This window comes from Rhinolophus sinicus, chromosome 12, assembly GCF_057876585.1.
Source record: "Rhinolophus sinicus isolate RSI-liver-muscle chromosome 12, RSI-T2T, whole genome shotgun sequence".
In the NCBI taxonomy this organism is placed as follows: domain Eukaryota; kingdom Metazoa; phylum Chordata; class Mammalia; order Chiroptera; family Rhinolophidae; genus Rhinolophus; species Rhinolophus sinicus.
Window position 1 is genome coordinate 56,303,417 of NC_142512.1, and position 26,473 is coordinate 56,329,889.

The following is a 26,473-nucleotide window of genomic DNA, read 5'->3' on the forward strand; positions in this document are numbered from 1 at the left end:
AGGACGTCACTAGTCAGTAGGGAAATGAGAAGCAAAGCCACACTGAGAGGGATGCATTTCACCTCCACTAAGATAGCTGGAATAAAAAGGATGGATAAGTACAGGAGTTGGCAAGGATGTGGAGGAATCAACCTCACGCACTACTGGTGGGAACAGAAAACGGTGCAGCCATTTTAGAAAACTGTCAGTTCATCAAGCGGCTAAACAGTCACCACATGGCCTAGCAAGTCCGTGCCTAGGTTTGCACCCAAGAGAACTGAAAACATGTTCACGCAAAACTTGTACACTGATGTTCGTAGCAGCATTATTCCCAATGGCCAAACAATGGAAATTTTCTTCTTGACGTAAAAGGTCACAGAGTTTTTAAATGTCTTTCCAAGTCTTTCAGTTGTTACTCGTAACTACCTAAGAGCAATCGGGGGGTAGAATTTGGTCGTAATTTCTAGTTAAGCATCTTCACTGAGTTGTAGAATGATTCTAGAGCATTTTAGAAAGTGTTCAGTTGCTAACAGCTAAATGTCCTTAACACACTGGCTGGTCCATTTGAGTAAACCCTCAGGGTAATTGTGACAAACTGTTGCTATGAAGAGGCTGTTTGAAGGGCAGCCTGGGGGGGTTTCTGCGTGCCCTCACAATTCTTCATCCAACAGAAGGGGCTCCTTCCCTCTGCTTCTTGGCCTCACTTTCAATTTCTCAGCAATAGACCCTATTTGGTTTTTCAGTTAAGATTTAATCTTTGATATATAATTATTTAAATTATTTATAAAAACTTACTCCTTCCACTTTGTAGCTGCTGTTTTTAGTATAGTATCTGTTGCAGGATGGGTGCTCCAGTAACATGTTTGAAATGAGCTGGGTCAGCGGTACACAGATCCCTTTCTATATCTCAGTCTCTCTCAGAGCTTTGCAGAAACGTTGTTTGTAAGTAGGTGCTGAATTACAATAAAAGTTGCTTTAAACTAAAGTGGAATTATTAGCAAGTTGGTGTTCTTTTCAGAAAGCTACTTGTTCCAGATGCCTCTGGAATGGCCAGCGCCTCGTGTGTTGTAAAGCGGTCTCCTCTGTGTGTGTGAAGAGAAGCCGTGATGATGTCTGAGTTGCTGTGCAGGAACGTGTCGCAGGGTCTTTTTTGGATCTGGTTGCTGTGCATCCCATCTGACGAGTTTTCTGGATCCTTCCCAAATCCTCCAGGAGGGTCCAGGGAACTTTTAATGATGAATTTCTCTTCTGGGGTTTGAGTCCCCAGGTTTTCCAGGAGAACCCTCTCTGGGTAAAAGTGTGTCTTCAGGGTCACCCTTCAGCATGAATGATGGCTCCCAGCGGGAACCACTCTCTTCTGCGCCTGGGTGCCTGTGAAAAGTTCCGTGCCGCACATGCAGGCTGTTTCTAAGCGATCATTTCCACCAGAAAGGTCAGTGTCTTAGATGAATACAAACCAGAACAATGTATGGGAAAGAAATCACCATCCATTAAGACAGGGTTTTTGTATTCCTGGGTTAGTAGGCCCGAAAAATAATGATTCCTTGGTGCAAGCATTGCCTTGAGTGTCATTTTTAAAACATGTGACTGATTTCAATTATCCCCAAGCAGAGTTCTCGTGGGCCTTGTGTGTGCCCACTGGGGTGGGGAGGGAGGGGTTAAGCTCTGCCCACTGCACAGGTAGTCACGGGTGCCACTCGGAGCCTCTGGTCTGTGCCCCGCATCCTGCCAGGGGCTTGTTAAGTAATCGGGCCTTTTATCAGGGACCATTTTGATCTGGGAAGTTTAGTTTCTGGTGGACTTCTTTGGAGAGAGGATGTTTCTGTGTCTACCTGTCTCCCTTCCTCTTTGGGCCTTCATGGGCCCCCCTGTGCCCCAGGTCCTTCCTGAGGCTTTAGGCCACACGCTGGACCACAAGGTGCGGACTGAGGCACTGAGTCAAAGCACTGCCCAACAGGACGCAGGGTGAGGTCAGGTCCCGGGAGCTTCGCCTCCAGACCAGACAGGACACAGAATTCTGACACCTATGGAGGTCTTCTTAAGCCAGCAGCGCCCCCCACCTCCCCATGGACGCCTGTGATGTGGGGGAGAGGTGGCCTTGGGGTGACAAACTGCTTCACTTCCTGAGGAACCTCAAGAAGCAGAGATGGAAGAGCTGCCATGGTCGGAGGGTGTGGCAAGAGGCTCTGCTGTCCAGTGTTTGGCTGTGTCAGAAAGTAAATCTAACGTGGAAGCAAGTTATAAACAGAAACCTTACAACCGGAAACCACACCAGTATTTCTGCCATGAAAATACTCATCTCTGAAAAGGAAAATGAGACAGAGTCTGGTTTTCACGTGAGTGGCGGTTCCCTCCTGCTAAGGCCTTTCCCCTTAAACCATCTGATCACCATTCTGGAACTTCTCCACCCAGTGGCGCTGGTGCTTCTGAGAAGGATGGCCGTCTGCCGCTGGTCGCAAAGGGTCACCACACGAGTCAGGACTGCCCACTGCACTCTACCGAGGGCTGCCCGACCTTCTGGTGCCACCTGGCCTCCGTGCCCACCCTTCCTGGGCCGCAAGGAGCGCTCACAAGGCACGTGCACGTCCGACAGCGGCTCTGACACCTGTCAGCCATGGGCAACTTTCTGCATGGCTCAGGCCTCCTATTGGGCTGTCACCACGGGCCTGTCACAGCAGCCCTGAAAACTCCTTTCTGGTGGCAGCTGAGCCTGCTGGTGCCCAGTCAAGCCTGTAGGGCGGGTGGGTGGGGACGGGGCGGGTGGCTTTGCACCGGAGTCCTGCCCCCTTTCCTCTCTGCTTTCAAAGCCCTTCTTTGGCGATGGTTGTGTGGTGTGAGTGTGCCTAGTGCCAGTGGCCGTCCAGAGTGGTGGATTCTAGGTGGTGTCTGTCTTACCACATGGGGAAGAACCCCAGTCCTCTAAAAACTCATTTTTAGTAGGTAGTTTAAATTTGACTTACTGCAAACTGGAATTTGGTTTGTGTTCTGGGTTTCACGTTCCTGCAGAAAAATGGGATGTTAATGAAACTGCAACCGTTACCTACAACATTCCACTTGAGACGTTCAAAACAAGGCTCAACTGGCTGCAAGAATTCCAGCGCTTTACCTGCTGTAAGGAATGTGTTAGGTAGGCGTGAAGTCGGCTCTCTGTGTATTTAATTTAAAACATGTGCAGAGGGCTTTTCAGAAGTGCCCCACAGAGCCCTCGTGTGTGTCGTGGGGCTTGGTGTGGACTTGAGGGTTGAGGGGCGGGGGGAAGGGGACACGATGCAGCGACAGTGGCTCTGAAATCCGGAGCCGCCCCCGCACCTGGCCCCCGTGCTGGCTGACTGGCTGATTGGCAGTCCTGTCGCTCCTTTGGGTCTCTATTTGCTCCTCGTAAAAGGTCTCTGAACGTGAAAAGAAAACCTCCCTCCTGCAGATCTTGTATAAAGCAGATGAAACGTAAATGTGAGACAGCCTTGCTAAGTAACTGCTAGCAGAGGGGTTATTAGTCAGGAGCAAACATTCTTCAAGTCACGAGACAAACTGGTCGCCGTCAGCTTGGAAATGACACCTTCCTGGCGGCCCCCCCCCCCCGCCCTCCCCGGAGCCCCCCCGCCCTCCCCGGAGCCCAGCGCCACCCAGACCACTCGGCGCTGGTTCTTGGGCTTCACTGGTCTGCGTGGGAAGCAGGGCGTCGCTGAAGTGACAGATAATTTAGAGGCTCTGGAGGCGGCCTCATCAGCAGGCGGCACCGCGATCCCCAGCTCCCCAGGCCGTGTGGAGGAGAAATGAAACTGCGCAGGAGGAGGGCCGTCCGGCGCCTACGCGTCCTTCTCTGAGGCTTGAGCTGCAGCCGTGTTGGGTCAGGTCCCAGCACGACCGGCTGGGTTACACGTGGGCCCAGCAGTCAGTAGCTTCTCCTTACGACAGAGGGTGGCCTGTGGATGAGTGAGTGAGGGGTCCTGGTAGTGCTCTGGGCCTGTGTGGTCACTAGTTCCTGGGTTTACTTGTCTTTATTGGAGTTACCGCAATGCTGCACTCAACATTGTAGTTCAGAGCAATGGAAGAACAGGAACCGCGCTTCCTTCCGGCAGCCTGCTGTCACCTTCCTGCTTCGTCTGCCACCGTGTCCCTGTCTACTTAGCCTTCTCAGTGCCGAGGCAGGCGTGGGGCCCCAGGCCTCCCTTCCTCTCTCCCAGTCCTGAGCCGATGGCTCCCCAGGGCACCACTGCACATGGCGGCCCTGCTTCCCACACCGTGCCCTTCCCAGCCCTGGCCAGGAGTAGGCAGAGCAGTGGGGACCCACAGGTGTGCACTCTGCTTGTTAAATTTTATGGCCAGATGCCATGAATCATTGTATGCCTTGTTATTTCTGAAAATGGCAGCAAAACCTGTTGTGGGTTCCTGAAGTTGTCACATACGTGTGACACGTGTGGCGGGGGCGGGACTCAGCCCACTGCTGGGGTAGGTGTGCTGGTTGTGTTGGGTCCAGGTTTTGCGATGCTCTTTTCATGATCGCAAAAGGAAGCCACACCTCTGACAGGCCTGTGGTTTTTAAAAAACATTTGAATGCACGGCATCCTTTTAAAAAAACATTGACAGGGGCCGGCCCGGTGGCTCAGGGGGTTAGAGCTCCGTGCTCCTAACTCCGAAGGCTGCCAGTTCGATTCCCACATGGGCCAGTGGGCTCTCAACCACAAGGTTGCCAGTTCAATTCCTCGAGTCCCGCAAGGGATGGTGGGCAGCGCCCCCTGCAAATAAGATTGAACACGGCACCTTGAGCTGAGCTGCCGCTGAGCTCCCGGATGGCTCAGTTGGTTGGAGTGTGTCCTCTCAACCACAAGGTTGCCGGTTCGACTCTGGCAAGAGATGGTGGGCTGCGCCCCCTGCAACTAGCAACGGCAACTGGACCTGGAGCTGAGCTGCACCCTCTACAACTAAGACTGAAAGGACAACAACTTGACTTGGAAAAAAGTCCAGGAAGTACACACTGTTCCCCAATAAAATCCTGTTCCCCTTCCCCCCCAAAAAAACATTGACACTTTTACTTAGATTTCATTCCTTAAAAATGGAATTGTGTGAATCTGTTACCGAATCACCTCCCAAAGCCAGGTCCGTGTGCCCAGTGGGCTGGCTAGTAAGCTAACGCTGAGACACCCGTGCCTGGGGGTAGAGAGGGGTTCATTCCATGTGGCCAAAGCAAGGGGACGGAGAGCAAGTCTCTGATGTCTGTCTCCCCCCAGAAGCAGAAGTCGGGAATTTTTATGCAGCTAGTGAGTAAGGGTGGGGCCGGGTTCAGGGAACAGGGGGACGTCTGTCCTTCTTCAGTCACAGATAACATTTCATGCAACCAGACTTCTGGGCATCTGCAGCTGGTCACAACTTTCTTATCCCTTCTGTAAAACAAACTCATAAATTCTCCTTGTGACCCTGGAGTTTTCTCGTCCTGCTTGACGAAGAAACAGGACCCCAGCATCCCAGCAGTATACTGCAAGAATGAGGGGTACTTACTGGAGGAACTAAGATTCTGCAGAGCATGTCATAAGCGTGCGTCAGTGACATCACCGCCAAAGGAAAAAGTACAAACTACACGTCTTGGGACCCGCGCCATTGTTTAAGCTATCACTGTTTGCGCATAACTAGCGATATTTTTCTTTCTCTCAAGCAAAGTATACTTTTTCTTTAACTTTTTATTTATTTATTAAGTGTGTTTTTCCAGGACCCATCAGCTCCAAGTCAAGTAGTTGTTTCAGTCTAGTTGTGGAGGGCACAGCTCACAGTGGCCCATGTGGGGATCGAACCGGTGACCTTGGTGTTAAGATCACTGCGCTCTAACCAACTGAGCTAACCGGTTGCCACCAAGCAAAGTGTACTTTTAAACATTCTCCTGGCACTTGTTCTACAGGCAGGCCTTTACAACACGATTAACATATTTTCTTAATCTTTGACCAAAAGCTATGTGACAACCGAAGCAACTGAAACATTTAGTTAAAGCCCATACCTGCATCTCAAGACTTGAGTCTGTGATGCCAGACATGGTTGCTGTTGGCTGTTGGTTCCACGTCCTCACAATCAACAGCAATTAGCTGCATGCCTGTCTTCCTACAGCCCCGGGTGCTCTCCCCTGACCCAAACCTCAGCGAAGGAAATGTCTATGAGTGTTACCATCCCGGCCTCAAGGAGGAATTAAAGTTTGTATGAAAACAAAACGAGACCAGAAACGCCTCCTTCCTCTACCCCCGCCCCCCCACCTTGACTACAGCGTTAGTGCACGTGTGTTTGTCGGGCACTCAGAGGGATCAGGTCGGTTGGAGTCGCCCTCGCCCCCACATGGGACCCTGGGTGCTCTACGTGCCTGCTTCCTTCCCGCCTTTCCCAGGTGATGGAGCAGCAGACTCCCACCTGCGGGTCTCGGAGGGGTGGGGTTCACTCTGTACCCTGAACGTTGGTCCCTGTCACTAGGTCCTGCTGCATTAAAGACTGAATCTTAAAATAAGCAGTAAGAAGCCAGAAGCGACCTGGAGGGAGGTGTTTGGGATGTTAGTGTAATCACAGAGTAAGGACCTGGCACAGGAAACCCTGCAGAAAACGGACTTGCCAGAGACAGGCCTCGTGGTGTCGTCAGAGGGACCTCGGTAATGAGAGGGGCCATTGAACCTCCAGGGCGGGTTCGCCAGCGCTGCCTCTGTCCTGAGGGCTGGGCAGCGAGCCCCACAGCTTCAGGCCTCAGCTGGTGGGTTCAACCCTGGTTCCCAGCATGTCCCGGTGCGTCCATGGCAGCCCTGGTTACTCAGCCTCTGTGCTCTCCCCGCAGGTCGCTGCCATTAACCCGAACCACCCTCTGGCGCAGATGCCTCTGCCGCCGTCCATGAAGAACTGCATCCAGCTGGCGGCCTGTGAGGCCCACGAGCTGCTGCCCATGATCCCCGACCTCCCGGCCGACCTGTTCACCTCGTGCCTCACCACCCCCATCAAAATCGCCCTGCGCTGGTAAGTGGGCTCCCGAATTCCACGGATCTGAGGAAGCTGCCCGGGCTTCGTGGACGTGAACTCGGGACCCTGGGTGGAGGCCGGGCTGTCCTGGGGCTGTGGATGCCTCCTCCCCCCCGGGTCGGTGGCACGTGCGGGCTGCTATTCGTCTTCATCATGGGGGGCCGTGGATGGTACCCGAGGTCAGGAAAGGTTTGTGGTGCCATTGAATGTGACCCAGGAAGATCTGTGGTCCAGATGACTCAGGAGTTCATGTGGTTTACTCAGCATCTAGGAAGTAATTGACTAAATACCAACTGTGGACTTAGAGCCCGTGCTAAGCCCTGCAACAGACGCAGTGCTGGCATGGCCTTCCAGAAGGGACAGTCTAGCTGAGGACACGAGGCGTGGCCCGAGGGCTCGTTGTGTGAACAGTGGAGACGTCCCCGAGGGCCGAGGTGGACAGCGAGCTTCTCAGAGGAGGTGGGGCTTGCACCAGGGTCCCCGCAGATGGGGGACGAGGAGGACACATCAGAGATGGGTACATGGCCCAAGCAAACGGGATGAGCCGTTCTCCTTCTGAGAAGAGTGAGTCAGTTGGCCTCGAGGGGATGGTGTCAAAAGGGGTGCAGCGAGGTCACTGGTAGGCTGAGGTCAGATTGTGGGTGGCCTGGAACAGGGTCCAATGACCTTGCCTTCCGCCAGGACTGGCTGGGGAGAGCCCCTGCAGCTGCTGTGTGGGGACATGCCTTAAGAACAGTGTCTCAGGAAGACAATCCGTATAATGATGGAGAGGCCACGGTCCTAATCAGGCGGTTGTCCCAGCAGGGCCATCAGACTAGAGCAGGAAGGTGGGGTGGCCACGGGCCTGGCAGGAGCTCCGCAGAGCAGCGGCACCTCCTGTGGGACAGGCCCCATGTCCACTCCTTCCCACCTCCCCCGCCCCGATTTCCTGCCCCCACCCCTGTGTCATTGGCTAAGGAACTGACATTGCGCCCTGCGTCAGGGCGCCCGCTGACAGCACTGCGCTCATGATGTGAAGCACCGTTAGTGCGAAAGTGCACTATGTGTGCTTGATGGCACGTGTGTTTATGACTTGTAGGGGATGGTGAAGGAGCTCCTGGAAAACTGTGTTTTCTGATTTCTTTCTTCATTTTTGCCTCAGTCTTTCCAATTTTCAGAAACGGATAATGTCAGTGATTCTGAAATGAGCAATGACATTACTCTCCATGTAAGTGGTCACCTGAGTCACTATAAATATAAATACAGCATGAGAATCCCAAATATTAATACGTTTTTTCCTTTGCTTTTTCTTCTTTGATGGAATGGACGAGCACCATTTCAAATTTATGACGGGCATATTGTGTACGACTGAAACTGCTAAGTCAGTAGTATTTCATTGCTGTGGGAGTTGCTGTAAAATAGACTGACAGCCTTTGCCTCGTGCAGCGTGCAGTTGTGCTGTCCACCAAGGAAAATGATAGGCGCCATTTTGGATTGAGAGAGGTCAGGAAACTAATTTCCACTTCAGTGGAGGCATTCCCGGGAGTTCACGTGTTAATGACATAAGCCTTGACACCTACTTGTCAGCATGGAAGGTTGTGCCCTTGAAGCTCGAAGCCATCGTTTTCTGGCCTGGCCAAGCGGGGTAGTTGTCTCATCTCAGACACCCGCCGTGATACTTGCTTTGTATTTTTTCTTGAAGACTCAGCCAAGAATCAATCAGAATTACCTTGGGACACATAAATCCTCACTGTCTTTTTATGATGCAGTTAAACCATTTGTTCTCTGTAGTTTTCTAAAATACAACTTCTTTGCTAGAGAACAAACTTCCTGCCTCTCCATTCAGTGCTCTGTTGTGAGCTTCCCCTGCTTCGTGAAAAAAACTGAGTAAAATGACTGCCTCACTTCTTATGTTTGAAGACAGAGAAGGTCAGGGGCCCGCTCACAGAACGAAGCAATCTAGACGCATTAGAGAATAAAAGTGGCTCGACAGTTTACTCTGCGGTGATGTCACACGGTGTGCCTTGGGACTTAGGAGTGGGTCGTTTAACTTGGAATGGACTCAGATGGCCTTGTCTGCCGGAAGTCTTCCCAGTATGGCCCTAACCCTGGTCCGGTCCTTCTGCACGAGCCCCAAGGTGGCTTCAGGGTGATTTCTGAAGTCTGTCAGGTTATATAATTTGTCCTGTGCCCACCTTGAGGGAAGTATTTTTGCTCCCCGAGCTAGACGATGTGCTCATCGTGTCCCAGTCTCTTGACGTGTACTCAATTAAGATGAATGCCATAATGTGTTGTAACAGCTCTTGTAAAACACGTTGACATGCAAAACCCTGATTTATGCTGCTAAGAAAGAGAATTGAACCAGACGGAATGGCACGGGCTGCTGACTGCTTCCCCTGGACCCAGTCCCCCAGGGGCCACCGGAGAGAGTGAGATTGATGGGCCCTCCAGCGAGTCCACTCAACAATGAAGTCAGAGACGGTGTGGAACCCTTGGGATGGCGGAGGTGGGGGGAGGGGGCGGCGACAGTGGAGCAGGTGAGGACCAGAGGGTGTGGGCGGGGCAGGCGAGAGTGGCCTTTCTGGTTGTGCCCTGGATGGGTGCAGCTTGCTCTGTTGTATCTGGGCTCAGAAAGAAGGAAGCGGGGAAGGAAGGGGCGCCACCTCTTCTTTGTGGAATAACCTACAGCTGTGAAAAGCAGAGGCGCGGCCTCAGGCAGAATGAGCGTTTTGAGTGAGGATGACAAGCCTACTCCGTGACACAGGAGAATGTTGGGAGCAGGAAAAAGAAGCCGGCCGTCAGCACGAATAATCGGCTGGCGATAGGGACAGGAAAACTGTAACTGATGAAATAAAGGATTTTGGAGACGGATGATAAGGCAGTATTCTGGGTGCTTTGGCTAAAGGACAGATTTGTCCTATGACTAAAGGACAAATCAGAGAGCTGAAAGCTGGGTCCAGGAATTCCCTCCGAAGCAATGGAGACAGAAAGAATGAGAGTCCAGAAAGGTAGAATTAAAGTTCGCATACCTAAGTTATCAATCATGAAAAATAAGTATAGGTTTCAATATGTTGAGATAACCACCAAAAGAAAGAAAATTGAATGTATAATTTTCACACAAGGAGGAAAAGTTTCTTCTCTCCAAAAGAAGGTGGGGGCGGAAGGCGGGGGAAGCAAAGTATGGTAAATAGAAAATGTAAAATACAGTGGCTGAAATAAGTTTTGAAATTAAAGTGATTATCTGACTGTAAATGAGTGAACTCATCTCTCAAAGGACAGTGGTTCTCACGTTGCATAAAAATCATCATGAATAGCAATCTCTCATCCACAGGACACGTATTTTAAACACAATACTTGAAAGGTTGAGAATCAAAGGATGAAAAAGGAAAAATATGAACCAAAAGAAAGCCAGAGTGAGAATTTTAATGAGTCAGAGCAGAATCTGAGATAAAAAATATTGAAAAGGACAAAGAAACATGTTTTATCGTGGTGAAATGAGCAGGAGATGAAGATACACTGAGCATGACTGTCCGCGTCTAACAATGTGGCCTTGAAGTTTGTAAGCCGAGAACTGGAAGAACTATGGATGGAAGTAGATAAACCAGGAAATAGATGGTGAGATACTAAGTTGATAAAAGGTAAGCGAAATAGCATTTTAATAGCAGGAGTAATTAGCTAGATCTAAGGGAGGCGTATCGGACAACACACCCAACAAACACAGAACACGCATTCTTTTTGAGCATAGGTGGCGCATTCACAATCATAAACTGTACTAGGCTGCGAAGGACGCTGGAATGATCTCAGAACCGTTACAACAAGCCTGGGAGACGTGTGCTGCCATGGCCCTGCTTTCAGGATAAGCTTGAGGCTGCGTGGGTTGCAACTGGTAGTGTCAGCGTGCAGACCCAGTGCCCCGATCCCAGAGCGACACTCAGAACGGCTGCCGTGTCCTGCCTGTCTCGGTGACGACTGGCTTCTCTCGTCTGCTGTAATTTTCCCCTTGCCTTACCCTTTTCACTTTGGTGGAGTTTCAGAGGAAGCTGAGCTCCATGTGTATGTTTGATCCACCGTGTTTAAGCAGAGGTCACGGGGACTTACTGAGCTTGGTAAAGGCTGTACCATGCTCTTTAGAGAACATGCTTAGTGGAGAAACTTGAGAGGCCAGGATTCCCTCTGGCATTGCTGCAGCGTTAGAGGTCATGGCTGTCAGTAAGACAAGATAAGTAAATGAGTAGTAGAAGAAACAAAGTATTAATCCCTGTGTCGAGCAGGGATCGTCTGTCACATTTCATCGATTCTGGGGTGCGTATCCTCATGTGTGAACCTCTGAGACCCAGTGCCGTGTTACCATAAATAACATGCCTGTCTGATTGGCAGCACGTTTCCTTTCTTAGTGGTACAGAGCAGTGCTTGCCAAAGCTCACTGAGAGATGTGCACCACAGCCTAGTGAGATAACCAACTGGATGCTCATCTCTAGGGAATCACGGGTGGACTGTCCTATAGGCAACAGGTGAGATTACTGAACTAGCCTCACTGTACCAGCAGGAATTGATCTTAAAATCATAATGGCAGTTATGGATTATAATTAGGAAAGTCTAAAACTTAAGGTCTTTCTCTGTGAGGCAAGAAAAAGAGAAGCACATTAAGCTCTAAGTAAAAGGAAATTATGGAGAAGAGCAAAAATAAAATAGAAAAGATATCAGAAAAATGAAGAAAACCCATAAAACTAGACAATAGTTTTTGAAAAGTTCAGTAAAATTTTTAAAACTCTAGTTAGAATGATCAAGAAAAACAAAAAGAAGACACAAATTACCTCAGAAATGAAAGAGGGCGCATCACTACAGATCCCATAGGCACTAAAAGGATGGTAAGGGAATTCTTTTAAGTGTGAAGAACTGTGCCAACAAATTCTACATCTTGGGTGAAATGGATGAATCCTATGAAAGACACAGGTGACCAAACCAGACACCAGAAGAACAAGAAAATCTGGATAGTTTATATCTCGTAAAGGAATTTAATTCCTTAGTTAAAAGCCTCACAAAGAAAAGTCCAGGTGCTGATATCTTTACTGATGAGTTCTCTCTAATGTTTAAGAAAGAGGTGATACCAATCCTTATTTAAGCTCTTTCAGAAAACCGAGTTGGGGGAACATTTCCTATCCCATTCTAAGAGGCTAACTTTATCCTGAAAATCAAAATCAGACGAAGACTCTGCAAGAAAAAGAAACAAAAGAACCTATAGATCCCTTGTGAATACAAATAATAAAAATTCTTAACAAAATATTAGCAAATGAAGCCAATCAATGTAGAGAGAAGTTCAAGTGTTATGATCAAGTAAAGTTTATCTCAGGAACGCAAGGTGAAAATCAAGAAATGTAATTCAGGGGAGGCCGGATGGCTCAGTTGGTTAAAGCGCGAGCTCTGAACAACAGAGTTGCCGGTTCGATTCCCACATGCCAGTGAGCTGCGCCCTCCACAACTAGATTGAAGACAATGAGCTGCTGCTGAGCTTCCGGAGGGGCGGCTGGATGACTCAGTTGGTTAGAGCGCGAGCTCTCAGCAGCAAGGTTGCAGGTTCAATTCTGGCATGGGATGGTGGGCTGCGCCCCCTGCAATTAAAGATTGAAAACGGTGACTGGACTTGGAGCTGATCTGCGCCTTCCACAACTAGATTGAAGGACAACTACTTGGAGCTGATGGGCCCTGGGGAAACACTGTTCCCCAATATTCCCCAATAAAATTAAAAAGAAAAAAAGAAACGTAATTCATTGTATTAGAAGAATAAAGGGCAAAAAAACATAATTATCTCAACAGATGCATAAAAAACAGACAAAATTTAACACCCATTCATGACGAACTGATTCTGCAACCTAGGAACAGAAGAGGACTTTCTCGAGCTCCCAGGAGGCATCTGAGAAAAGTGTGTAGTTCATGTTGTACTTAGAGTACAACATGAAGCCTAGACGTTTCTGCAGGAGACTGGGACCCAGGCACAGAGGCTCATTCACCACTGCTGTTCAGTATTGTTCTAAAGGCACAGCCAGTGCAGTAAAGCTAGGAAAAATAAAAGGGCAAAGAAGGGGAACTATCACAGACAACGTGCTTATGTGGAAAGTCACGAGGCGCCTACAGAAAGTCACTGGGCCTGCTAATGCATTTTATCAGGGTTCCAGGAGAGAAGACCAGTACCCCAAATCAGCGGTATTTCTATGTAGTAGTAACAGTTGGAAATTGAAAATTTAAAAATAAATTGTTTGCTGTGGCGTCCAGATTCTGAAGTACTCAGGGATGAGTGGAACAAAATATGTGCAAGACCTGTGCACAGAAAAGTAGAGCATTGCAGAGAGAAACCAGGGACCGGAGCATACTGTGCTCGTGGAGTACAAGACTATCTTTTAAAATACTAATTCTGCCCAAGTTGATCTATAAATACAGTGCAATCCCAGTCAAAATCCCTTTTTTAAAAAATTGACAAGTTGATTTTTAAATTTATATAGAAATGCAAAGGGCCGTGGCGCAACAATTTTGAAAAAGGCACATGGTTCATTTCAAGATTTGCTATGAAACTGGGCATCAAGGCTGCGGTGGTGGCGTAAGGAAAGCCGTTGACAGCAGTAGGACGGAGGACAGAGCCGAGAAATATAAAGACCCCGTGTGAGATACATGGTACTTGATTTTGGACAAAGGTACCAGACAATTCAGTGGAGAAAGGATTGTGCTTTCAACAAATGGTGTTGGAACAACGAGCTATCCATTCAGGAAAAACAAAACCCCAACCCTTATTTTACACTACACAGAAAGGTTAATTTCTGCTCTTCTACATATAAAAGATGAAACTGTAAAACTTACAGATGAAATCCTGGGATAAAATGTTCATGATTTCTTAGACGTAACACCAACAGCACAGACCATTAAAACTGATACATTGAAGCTCATGAGAGTTAAAAAGTGTTCGATAGACACTTAAGACAATGAAAAGCGAGCCACGAGCTAGTTGAAAAGACTTACATACAATACGTGTCCGACAAAGACCGTATCCAGAATATATAAAGAACTTTAAAAACGCAATCATAAGAAGACCCCAGATTTTAAATAAATGGCCACGTGGCTGGAATGTACACTTGAGAATGGAGCTGGGTGTGTAGCTGGTGGACGCACAAGAGGTGCTCAGCGTGTTGCCGGAATGCAGAGTCCCTGGAACCGCCGCGCGTTGCCGGTGGGAATGCAGGCGAGTCCACCAGTTTGGCAAACAGTTTAGCAGTTCCTAGTCATGTGGATACACACACAGCATAAAACCCCCCATTCCTCTCCTTGTATTTACCCAGGGGGAGCAAAAACACGTGTCCACACGATGTGCACGTGACTGTTCATACAGCTCTATTCAGGGTGTCTGCTGTTAGAAATCCACAGACCAGACACAGCCCTTTGCAAAATACCTGTATTTTAAAATCATGCCTCCTTTGATTCCTTTTTACTGTCAGCTGACCCTGTTAGCTGCTGTCCCAAGCCTCACTGTCGTTAGTAATGCTGATAAAACCTAAGAAGTAATGTTTAGAATTACTGCCTAAATATTGACCCATTTGACCAAATTTTAGGCACCTAGGGCCTTATTGAAAATCAGCTTATTTCCCTAAGAAAAGTATTTTCTTTAATGATATTTTTTAAGGGCAGGCTGCCTTTGGATTTTTGGTTCATGTTGGGGATTATTTGTCTTCTGGTAATTTCGTGTTGGCTCACACTCTGTCTTCTCCTTTAGTGTTTCTCTAACAAGAGAACCCTGAGCACATTATCTCAAATGGAATCTCTCTAGGCAGTTTCATGAAGCCAAGAATCTTTTGTCAGAGTTTGAATGCATCAGTATGTAATGTGTGTGGAAAACTCAAGGGTAGGAAGTGTGAACAGAATATTTTTTTAACAGAACAGGAGTGTTCAGAAGAGAATAAACATTATGTGCAGCTCGGCTCACAGTGGGGCTCTTACAGCCACGGCGTTATTCCAGGAAATCAACTTTGGGGAAATAACGCTCATCAGAGCGCCTTCCACCCCCTCACTCCCCCCCCCCCCCAGTTACCAGCAGCCAATGGAGGAAAGCCATTTGTGTGCGTCATCACTGTGCTCCAAACCCGTTTGAAATCATACCTGCAGAGCAAGTGTAGTATGTCACGTTTTAGGCAACAAGAACCTGTTAACTGTTTATTTCCCCATTTGTATCCTAGTAAACTTCTGGGCGTTTTCATGGCACTCGCACTTCTTGTTTGATTTGTGTGCCTAAGTGTACAGGTGCCCACATGCGTAATCGGTCATGTTAAGTCATGTGGCTTTGAAAAGGGTTAATGTGTGCAGCTGCACATTTAACAGTGGGCATTCATGACCCCGTGGAATAAAAAGCAGTCGTTAGATTGGTGCTGAATTGGACAGGGTGTTGCATCAGCCATTTCCATTTTACTCGTGCTAAGGTGGGATTGATGGCCCCTCTTAAATAGCATCTTCTCAGTACCAGAGCACGTGACCAGGTAAACCATGTAGGTGGAGGCATGGTGTCCTCAGGACGCGGTCAGAGTGGGGGTGGCAGGGCTTCTCAGGTTATTCTGATGCCCTCCTGCTGTTAAGAAGTAAATCAATAAACAACCAAGTTAAGCAAATGGGGCTGGAGTGGGTGGAGGTGGCGTTCCAGGCAGAGGAGTTCTGGGGGCTGAGTAAGAAGTGAGAGGCTTTTGAGGAACACGCTCTGTCATGAAGCTTAGTTAGTCTAGAAGGAAAGAAAGGACGGCGTCTAGACTTTCGGCGGCAGGTGGGGCGGGTGGGCTCTGATTGGCTGCGGGGGTTTTCTGCTGCTGTATTTTTCTGTTTCCATCGTTTTCCTGCAGGTGTGAGAGGCTTGCGCAGGTCGCACACTGAGAGGAAGGCACCTCACTGGGGGGGGGGGGGGCCCTTAAAGCAGGAGGGGTATGTCAGGGCTTGGTCACCATGGCTGAGGTCGCCCAGACAGAGTGGAGAGAGTGCAGCCGCAGCGCCCGGAGAAGAGGGGTGTCCGGGCAGGAGAGGGTGCGCGGGCACCGAGAGTCCCCTGAGGACTCGGCAGGGCTGAGGGTTGGGAGAGGACCCTGAAGTTGGCAGTGGGAAGTCACTGGCCACCTCGACAGCTCTGGGACAGCGGCTGGAGTGGCGTAGGAATGCGCTGGATGACTTGAGAAGGGAGAGGCAGCGTGCGTGTGCGCCCTGAAGGGGGCGGAGAGCCGACGGGACAGGACAGGACAGGTGCTCTCTAAGGGGCACGCGCCGCAGTGAGGGAGGCAGGCGGCTGGTGCCGGCTCCTTGCCTTGTTGTCTCTAAACGGCAAAGCTGTGCAGCCTGGCAGGAACGGGTCTTGTAGAGAAGAAAGGGAAGAGAGGACGTCAGGTCATTCAGCAAACCGTTCTGCAAGTGTGGTCTGTTATAATTGCATCAGAAAACAGAAGGTACACAGTCTAAAGAGAAGGCAAATTAGCATTATTTATATGGTAGGAATTTGAACTCTGCAAAAAATAAAAATAAAATCCTTTAGAAAACTATTAGCAAATCACATGAGTGCTCAGCAAAGTGACTGGTTAGAGATTCCGTATGGACAGATGAAGACCACGGAAGCCAGAGAGGCCCCCCTGGAGGGTGGGTGGGCGCAGACGCCGCGGACGGGGCGGGCTGCGGGGCGCCTTGGACTTGTCATGTGCTGCTGCTTAATCTGGTGGTGGTTGTGTTTACTTTCTTCTTTTTTTTTTAAATTTATTGGGATGACAATTGTTAGTAAAATTACATAGATTTCAGGTGTACAATTCTGTATTACATCATCTATAAATCCCATTGTGTGTTCACCACCCAGAGTCAGTTCTTCCATCACCATATATTTGATCCCCTTTACCCTCATCTCCCACCCCCTCCCCCCTTACTCCTTAAACTCTCATCTGTATCTCATGCTTTTCATATATGATATACTTACAATATTTTTTTTAAATGTTGCTCTTTCATATATTAAAAATAGTCAGCAAGGAAATACTGGGAAGGAAAGGAAATCTGATTCACAAAAGCAATGGTAACAAATGATGACAAAAACATGAACTAGCCAAGAATGAATTGGACGTAAGAGTGTATAGAGACGATGCCGTGAAACTTGACTGGCTGGTGTGAGAGGAAGTTTGAATGAATGGAGGGACCGAACACATTGTTACACGGAGAGAGCCAGTGAGTTACGGGTAGAAATTCTCCCCAAATTAAACCATAAATTTAGCACATGTTGACAACATGACTTCAAAGGTCCAATACAAGAATAAATGTTTAAGACTAGCCATGGGAAAAATTTTTTTAAAGATTTGGGAAAGAAAACTTGCTCTTTCAGTTATTAAAATGCATTTTGAATGTTCATTGGATAAGAGTGGACATTCAAGGCAATGGAAACCATAGAGTTCCCAGAAACAATATGTATGTGTAAGAATTTATCATTTGGGAAAAGAGTGACTACTCACTGCCTAGGATTTGGGGCAGAAGGCTAACCATTAGAAAATTTTAAATCCTCTTACCTTAAGAAAATACATTCCAAGTATACCAGAAATTTAAAAGAAAACTCACAAAAATCCTGGAAAAAGGATCAGCTGGGAGAATTAAAAAGTCATAAAGGAACTGATAGATTTTATTAAACACAAATTTTAAGTTTTATATGGCAAAGAAAGTAAAATTGTAAATTAAATTATAAATTGGGAAAAATTGCTGACCGTGTAACAAAGCATTAATTCTGTTAAATGTAAACCACTCTTAAAATCAGTGTGAAGATGAGCGAGCTCCTGCGTAGGAAAATGCAAAGGGCGTAAACCAAATAAAAGAAAAACACGAAGAACCGGAAACATTATTAGCCGGCATTTAACCTCAGTAATACTCAAAGTAATTCAAACTACGGTCATCTCTCACCTGTCGGTTGGGCAGAGGGTTTTTCTTTCTCAGGTTGGTAAACCCTGGTCTTGGCCAGAAGGGAAAGGGCCTCGATGGGATGGTAGGTGCCATTTCCTTCAGGGCGCCGTTCAGGAGGCGGCTCCACCTCCCAGAATGCACCCTGAGTCCAGCCCAGTGTCCATCCCAACAGGTGTGTTCAACGCTGAGAGAGGTGACGCCTGCCTCTTCGGTTTCATATTGTCCGTGACGTGCACGTGCAGGTTACACACAGCGTGAACTGAGGTGTGTTCACGTAATGGACGCCCGTTAGCGGTGAGACAGAATCAGTTCATGGCACACAGAGAAGTACAGGCTGCACGACTCCGTTACATGCAGTTACGGGACAGGGGTCCATCCGGGGGAAACTCACACCAGTTCTTCCCCTGTGGGTAACGGGAGGAAGTAGGCATTGGCTGGGCAAGGCGGGGATAACTCTGGGAATTTGGGTTACACAGGTGGGTGCGTTTGTTAAACCCAGTGAATGTGCAGGAGAGGTGTGCACTTCATCGAATGTGCTTTCACATCCAAACCAATAAACAATACTGAGAGCTCGGTACGGGTGCTGGAGCATTTAGAGGGAAGCGTGCCATGCCTTCGCCTGTGCCAGAAAGCGATGCAGTAGTGAGGGAGATGGCGGTGGGCTAAAGCCCCATTAGTAAGATACTCAGAGGCGGAACTGGCTGGTGGGACACACGTGTTCGCTGTAAAATTCTTTCATCTTTGTTGAATGTTGGAACGTTAGGACAGGAAAGCTGCGGTGTGTACGTGTAGTGTATATGGCACAGTTCTCTGTGAGAAACACAAACCTGACAAAACCCAAGTTTGCAGGTACCAGTTGTGCACGTGCGGGCTCGGTGCGGAAGCTCGGGACAGTGCAGCTGTTGGCCAAGGCCACATGGCACAGCAGGAAGGGGCACCATCACGTTTCCCGTCCACGTCTGCGCTGTGGGGTGTTACAGTGACTGGGGTTCCCTTTGATCCTAGGACAAAATGTATCGGCACGATTCAATTTTTCTAAAAGGTAAATATGAAAACGTTGACGGTTACCTTAGGATTTGGGGTAATTTTCGGTACTTTTAAGTTTTATGGTAAATACATTTTTTAATTAAAAAAAAAGTAATGTATTTCCATTCTCAGAAACAACAATAGCGTCCAGCAGTTAGATGATACATTACAGGGTTACAGACCTGAGCTTTTTAATATTAACTAATTTGGTCCTCATAAACATTGCCAGTCGCTTTCAAGAGTGACAGGAATGAAAGACTGTACGTGAAATATTAGAAACCATATTAGTCTTATACCATAGTCACCTGACAGATTTATCGAGCAGCAGTGTGTGTGGGCACCTCTCTAAGCACTGGGGATGTTTGATGAACAACAGAGAAGCCTGGTACTCACTGAACTCACTTTCTGTGATAAAGACAAGCAATAAACAGATACAAATCTGTAATACAACGTCAGGGATGCTAAATGCTATTTTTCAAAAGCAGAGTAAGGGGATAGAAAACGCAGGTGCTGTTCTCATGCTGGTCAGAAACGGTGGGAAGCTAAATGAAACAAAGGAGTAACCTTGCAGTTATCTGTAAGAAAGTTCCAGGCCGAGGGGCCAGCATGTGCAAAGGCCCTGAGGTGAGGCCGTGCTTGCCGTGTTGAAGGAGCAGGATGTGGGTCGGGGTGCCTGGCGCTGTTTGAGCAGCGGGGAGAACAGACATGGAGTCAAGTCCTGCAGGGCCTTGGACGGCCTGGCTGCGGGCTTTGCGTGTCATCCTGAGTGTCACAAGCCTCTGGAGAGCTTTAAGCAGATGAAGGGACTGACTCCAACACTTTCCTCCTAAAAAGACTTGTTCTGGCCCCTGGGCAGAGAAATGACAGGGAGAGCAGGCAAGAGTGGAAGCAGAGACTGTTCTGGAAAACCTGAGAGATGCTGGTGCTTGGCCTAGGGCTGTGGCTTGCTAGGGGGTGATTCCGCCCCCCACCAGGGACATTGGGCAGCAGCAGGAGACATTGTTGATTGTCGCAGTTGGGGTGGGGGTGCTGTTGGCATCTCGTGGGATCTGCCTCCACGGCCCCAAGTGTCCCTAGTACCTGGCTGAGAAACCCTTGCCTGAGAGTCAGCAGGCAGGCAGGTGAGCCGTGTCAGGTGCTGGGTACCTAACGTAACGCACGGGGGACCCGCCCACTGTTTGGGAATGTCGTGGGGACTTAGAGGAGTCAAAATGGCCTGAGCCTCTCTGTGCGCTGCGGTGCCAGCACCAAGCAGGGAGCACTACGTAAGTGCAAGGGCTGTGCTTGCGTTTCTGTTATTAATGTCCAGTTCGTGGGTCCGAGCCGTGTTCGTCACCCCTGATTCACCTGCTCTTTGGGCTTTGTTCACTGCCCATAACACTCTTGTGTTTGGGATTGGAAAACATAGCGTGGAAAACAAAACCAATGTGGCAACGCTGTGCAAAGGGAACTTGTGTCATCGGCTGACGTCACATCTGATTACAGTGACTGGTTTATCCACGCTGCCATCATGCGTAGAACCATAGCAGGAACATTCTACACTGCTCCATGTTCCTGTTTTTCATTTCCTGTTTAATGGAAATTTGCATTTTCAGTGGATTTATAATAGTGTTTGTTTCCCAGTCAATGATTCAGTTATTTTTATAAGTTTAATGTCTTTGTTGACTCCAGAGTCTGGTCCTTGATGAATTTGGTTGTACTAACTATTTTTTCTCTTGCTTTTTGATAGGCTGCTCTCCATTGTGGATGAGACGGTGAAAACTCTGGGTTCTGTTATTGTCTTCTGAAGAGTGTTTAGCTCTGTTCTTCAGGTGGTTTAATTGGTCTTGTGGTCTCTCGGCTGTGGGGCGGGTCTCCTTTGTCTTTGCTCTTTGTTCTGGAGTGTGGCTCAGACTCCTGGTGTATGGTTGTGACTCAGGCATGACCCTTGTCCCAGGGTGGCAGTCAGGGCCCCAGATGTTGACCAGGCCCAGCCAGTCTGGCGGGCTGACGCGCTGTCTGCGTGCACACCACGAGCGAGTGTTGAATGTCTGCCCAGCATGCTCTCCTTCCAGTTGTCCCCGAGGGCCCTCGGATCTCGTGCTGGGTGTGCAGGACAGGGCTTGGCCTGGACTCCAGGAGAGCTTGCTGGCCGTGTGGCTCCCTCCCTGTTTAGGTGGAAGCGTCCCCCGCAGTTGCTGGCAGCCTGCAGTTCTGATCTCTGACTCTTCAGCGCAGGAAGACGGCTGGTCTTGCGCTCTGTACGCACATGCTGTGTGAATTTGGGAGGACGTAAGGGAAAGCTGGATAAAGGTGATCTCACCCGTAGCTATTCCTTTAAGGGTCGTGTGCCTTCCGTTTCTGCCTGTTTCCATTCACTCCTTGGTGCTTTCAAATGGTTGTTTTTGTATTTTGTCCAGAGCTTATTATTATTGGCAAAAGGATTACTCTGATGTAGGTTATTCTGTCATTACTGGACAGAATAACGTCCCCGTCAACAAGGACGTTCTAGATAAGAAGACAGACGACACAGTAGCTTGGTTCGCATAGGACACAGAATTACACTGGAAAATGCATTTCTTCCTGGTCATCTTTCTGCACCCAGAGGCCCTAGTTTACATGAAACCGTTCTCGGAGCTGCACGTGTGCTGGTCCCAGGTCCCAGTGACGTGTGGGAGCGCCCAGCAGAGCCATCAGAAAGTGGCACGAACCGGATTTGCTCCGGACGGGGCACGACCAGCCCGCTGAGGCGGCCACAGGTGGCCCTCCCTTTGTTTCCTGTGCCCTGTGAATGAGGTGACACTGGCCGCAGCCACAGCCCAAACATGACTCCCTCTCTGCTGGCTGAGCTAGGCTTTCTCCCCAAGGGCCCCCTGCCTGCTGCTGTTTTTAGAGGGGCCTATTTGTTCTTAATTTTTAAAGCAGATGAATTAAACGTTTTCTCCCACTGTAAATACTAAGTTGCCTTTTTGTTCTGTACCGTCGATCTGGCCTGCTGGGTGCCAGTAGCCCTGGCAGGAAAAACGGAAGATGGTCTCCTGCCCTGCAGTCCCTCCCTAGCTCTGCCTGTGCGTCTGATGCTATGATAATGGAAATGATATAATCGAACTCGCTTTTCTTTGTCTTCTCCCATAAATTTCCTTTGTCTGCCTGGAGGCTACTCACCAGTTCTCCTGTCACCCTCCCCAGCATACTTGCTTAGGAAGCAAAAAAGAGAAAAGTCCCATCTGCCCATTATTTAGGTGGAAGCGTCCTTTGTGTGGGGTGCCTGCCCCTCCCCGGGGGCTCCGCTTCCTGTCACCACAGACTTGTTTCTCTCCTCCTGCTGGAGACTCACTGCTGAGCTCTGTGGTCCTGCCCTCAGACGGGCTGGCAGTGAGAGTTCCTTTCTAAATCCCAAAGCTGCCGGGATGAAAGAAATCTGGGTTTAGATTTTCACTCTGCCTATCCCCACCCCCGGGTCTCTGCTTTTCTGCAGGACTGCTGCAGTTTCTTGTTAAACATCCATTCCTGTGTGCGATTCACTTTCTTTTCTTTCTCCGCAGGTTTTGCATGCAGAAATGCGTAAGTCTGGTGCCTGGAGTCACACTGGACTTGATAGAAAAGTAAGTAAAGTTGTGAGGGTGTGGCTTTTGGGTATGGGGGGGGGGGGGCGGATTCGTCCGTCTGTCCGCTTTCTCTTTTGGTTCTCAGAAGGACCTCTGCCAGCAGGATGGTTCCTTTCATGGGGGTGGGCTCTTTTGTTCCCTGATTAAGGCTGCATTTGGGTGTTGCATTGGTGCTTAGCCTAGGACACAGCTCAATGCGGGGCCAGGTTAAAAGAAAAGGAAAGAAGGAAAAGAAGTTACCATTTTCACATGTAACTGCTCCCAGTGCTGAGCCAGAGTAGAGATGTGTCCTGTAAGGGCAGGTGGCCTCCGCTCTGACCTCACAGTCCGCTCGAAGCTCGACGTCGGCCTTAGCTTCCTCAGCGTCCCCTTAAAATCCTGCAACTTTTCTACATGCGCTTGCAGGCACACACAGGCGCACACGGACACACGCATTTTATGTTCTAGCTCAGGGCAGGCGCAGCGGTCCAGTCAGGAGCTGTGCTTCCTGGCACATTTTAGTCGCATGGCCGTCCCTTGTCCGTGGGCCAGCCTGTCTGCCTCTGACAGTTGAGCCTCGTTAGGTCTGAAATACATGGTTACACTTGACCTGCCTTCTGTTTATTTTTGTGTGTGTTCATTTGACTCACCCTAATTCATCTAGGTTGTTCTTAAACCATTTCATCTAGAATGAACGTACAAGGTAATTGTTTTCTAAGTCAATATGCAGAATCGTGTTAAAACAGCTGAGGCCTAAATATAATTACGTTAGGTCGGAAAAGCACATGTGCTCCTAGGTTTGTCTCCTACAAAACAACTGGCCTGTCATCGGGAGCTGTACAAGAATATTGTCCCCAGATGGCCATCGGGGCCCCATGGGCCAGTCCTGGTGGCTCACAGATGGCTTACGCCATGGCAGCGGCCCACGTACGATGTGGGATGGTCCAGCAGCTACATTGTCAAATGTGGCAATACACATACCATGTTTCCCCGAAAATAAAACCTAGACGGACAGTCAGCTGTGATGCATCTTTTGGAGCAAAAATTAATACAAGACCCGGTCTTACATTATATCGTATCGTATCGTATCGTATCGTATCGTATCGTATCGTATCGTATCGTATCGTATCGTATCAGACCCGGTCTTCTATTCTATTATATAAGACCCGGTCTTATTTTACTATAAGACTACTGTAAGACTTATAATAAAATAAGACCGGGTCTTATACTAATGTTTGCTCCAAAAGCGCATTAGAGCTGATGGTCTGGCTAGGTCTTACTTTCAGGGAAACGCGGTAGTAGGATGCCAAGAGTATTTTTTAGCAATCCACACTCCATGTGTATGAAGACACATAAAAAAGGCATGAAATGATGGCGGTCATGCTGGGCAGGAAAGTGGAATTTGAGAAAAGTGGGACAGAGCAGTGTTAAGTGACTGATTTTCTTGCCGTCTTTTAAAATTTTTTTACAAGAATATGGGCGTGTAGAATACATGTACAACTAAATTTAAAAGGCAGTCAGGAAAATACGATTAGGGCACCTGCACACAATTCATTAAGTATAATTTCTCCCTTTTAATTTTGAATGAATGTTGAGAAAGTCATGTGACTCGTCACTGCATCTGTTTACTTCGGGATGTTTCTGTTGTGACAAGAAGGAACTAGCCTGACGGGTCGGTACCAGCAGGGTCAGGGGGAAGGTCTGGCAGCCCCGCTGTTCAAGTTGGTCTTGGTCTTCACAGAACCAGCCGTTAGCTGACCGTGACCTTGAAGCTTTGTGAGGTGCTATGGGCCCAGGTAGGGGTGCAGGGCTGAGGTGTGTTGATAGATTAGGGGCTGGGGGGTGGGGGTTCTGTGGGTCATGATTGGGAACCAGTGGTAGAGCTGCATTTAGGGGACCAAAAGTGTCACATCCATCAGCACATTCGAAGGCATTTGGCCTGGCACAGACGCAGTGGCCAGAGCAGGGACTGCTGTTGCAGGGTCGTCACATTCGCAGTGGTCAGTGAGGGCGCAGGTTCCAGAGTCGCCATCCGTGTCCCCTCGGCGTGCAGTGAAACACACACCAGTAAGCAGCTGTCTGCTTGCATCTCCTCACGAAAGCACACACACTTGCTAGTTCTCTGCACACCGTGAGTGGGGCGTAATCTAATGACAGATGGCGCTAAGCGTGCTTCGAAAACCATTTACAGCTGCTGAACACACAGTGTCATCATCAAGAAATATCAGATGGAAAAGTTTTTTAAAAAATAAGAAAGCACTAGGTCTGTGTGCTCGGCCCATCTGGTTGGCTGGTTCCCGGTGAGATTCCAGAGATTCCCGTTGGAACTCCGTTCCCCAGTCCCTGCTGGGCTCCGTCTCTGGGGCCTGTGTGCCTCCGTTTCTAAGTGAGGGCGCACTCTGTCACCATACGTATGGGGCCATCTGTGTAATTTCTCAAGTAAACCCTGTCCTTAAGATTTCGGCACAGCTACGTTTTGTCACTGCTGGGTTGCTTCTCACCCATTCAGACCATTTGAATTTTTCTTGATTTTTTATTTTTGTGTCCCTGTGACTATCCAGATCCCCCCCTGTGAATGGGCAGAGCTGTGTTCCTCCTGTCCCATCAGGCAGGGCAGGTGGCACAAAGCACACAGCCAGCCTGCGCCTCCCTGCCTCTCCATCCAGGATGGACGCGTGTGCTGTCCTGGCCCCTCCCGGCCCCTCAGCACCACCCCCCTCCGCTCTGCTCCTGCTCGTTGCATCACGTGGGTCCAGACAGACAGCGTCACTTATGTGTTCTGAGTTCTCAGAGTAAAAAGAGCTTTGAAACTCACATAATTAACAACATACATGTTCTTGCAGTCACATAGGTAAGCCCCCTGATTTTACCAGAGAGGAACCTGGCGTTCAGTGCAGCCCAGCTTCCTGGCTGGGATTTCCACCCTCAGGGGCGGGGCCGGCCGGGTGACCAGGCCTCTGGACGTCGCTCTGTGCTCCTCCCCACACACAGCCCCCCCCCTTACCCAGACTTTGGTGTCAGGACAACTAGCTCCCGTCCTGCTACTTGCTCAGGTTTAAAATGTGCACAGCAACTTGACACCCTCAGCACCATCCACAAAAGAAAAAAATTGGTAACTTGGGCTTCATGAAAATTTAAAATATTTACTCTCTGAAAGCCCCCACGAAGAGAGCGAAAAGTTAAGACTTGGGGGGAACATCTGCAAATCACATAGCTGACCAAGAACTTGTGTCTAAAATATGTGGAGCTTTCTCAAAACCCAAAACTTGAGGAAAACAACCCAATTTAAAAAATGGACAAAAGACGTGAAGAGACACTCTACCAAAGAGGACTACAGCTGGCCAGCAAGGATGGCACATGAACAGGTGTTTAAACCATCCCCACCATCAGGAAACGCAAATTAAAGCCCGGGATGCCACTGTGTCCCTGATGGGCTGAGTGAAGGGAGACAGTGACAACACCCGGGCCGGAGGCCTGGTGACCCTGGGGCAGGAGGACGCTCACCGCACAGGCAGGTGCAGGGTCGTCACCGCCGCTCTGCATAGGGCAGTTTCTTGTACCTGTGCATACACCTGACCTCATGACCCAGCAGTCCCCCTCCTGGGCGTTTGTCCAGAGGAAAGAAAACTATGTTCACACAAAAACCTGTACAAGAATGTCTGTAGTCGCTGTTCGTCACCACCCCAAACTGGAAACAACCAAAATGTCCTGGGGGGGGGGGGTGTAAACAGACTGGTGTGTGCCAGCACTGCCAGCAGGAGAAGGGGAGCCTTCTGAGCCCAGTGTGGAGAGAGACCCGCCAGCTCCAGAGATGGCACACGGTCCGATTCCATCCGTGGGACATCCTGGGAGAGACAGGCCTGCAGGGTCAGAGGGCACATGAGTGGGCCAGGGGCTGTTGGGTGGGTTGAGAGCGCATCGCTGCAAAGAGCCACGAGAGGGAATCTGGGGGCGATGGCGTGTTCGGTATCCTGGGTGTGGAGGTTACACATCTACAAGTACTAAAGTCG

General features: G+C 49.1%; 1 protein-coding gene across 2 annotated transcripts in view; it reads left to right on the top strand.

Annotated features, from left to right (window-relative positions):
• RPTOR (regulatory associated protein of MTOR complex 1) overlaps positions 1-26,473 on the top strand; it is a 271,642-nt gene that overhangs the window by 129,272 nt on the left and 115,897 nt on the right. For both annotated transcript variants that reach the window (XM_019735643.3, XM_019735644.3), the window contains exons 6-7: positions 6,779-6,954; positions 22,422-22,481. In XM_019735643.3, the coding sequence (XP_019591202.3) occupies positions 6,779-6,954; positions 22,422-22,481 (236 nt within the window). The remainder of the gene's footprint in view (positions 1-6,778; positions 6,955-22,421; positions 22,482-26,473) is intronic.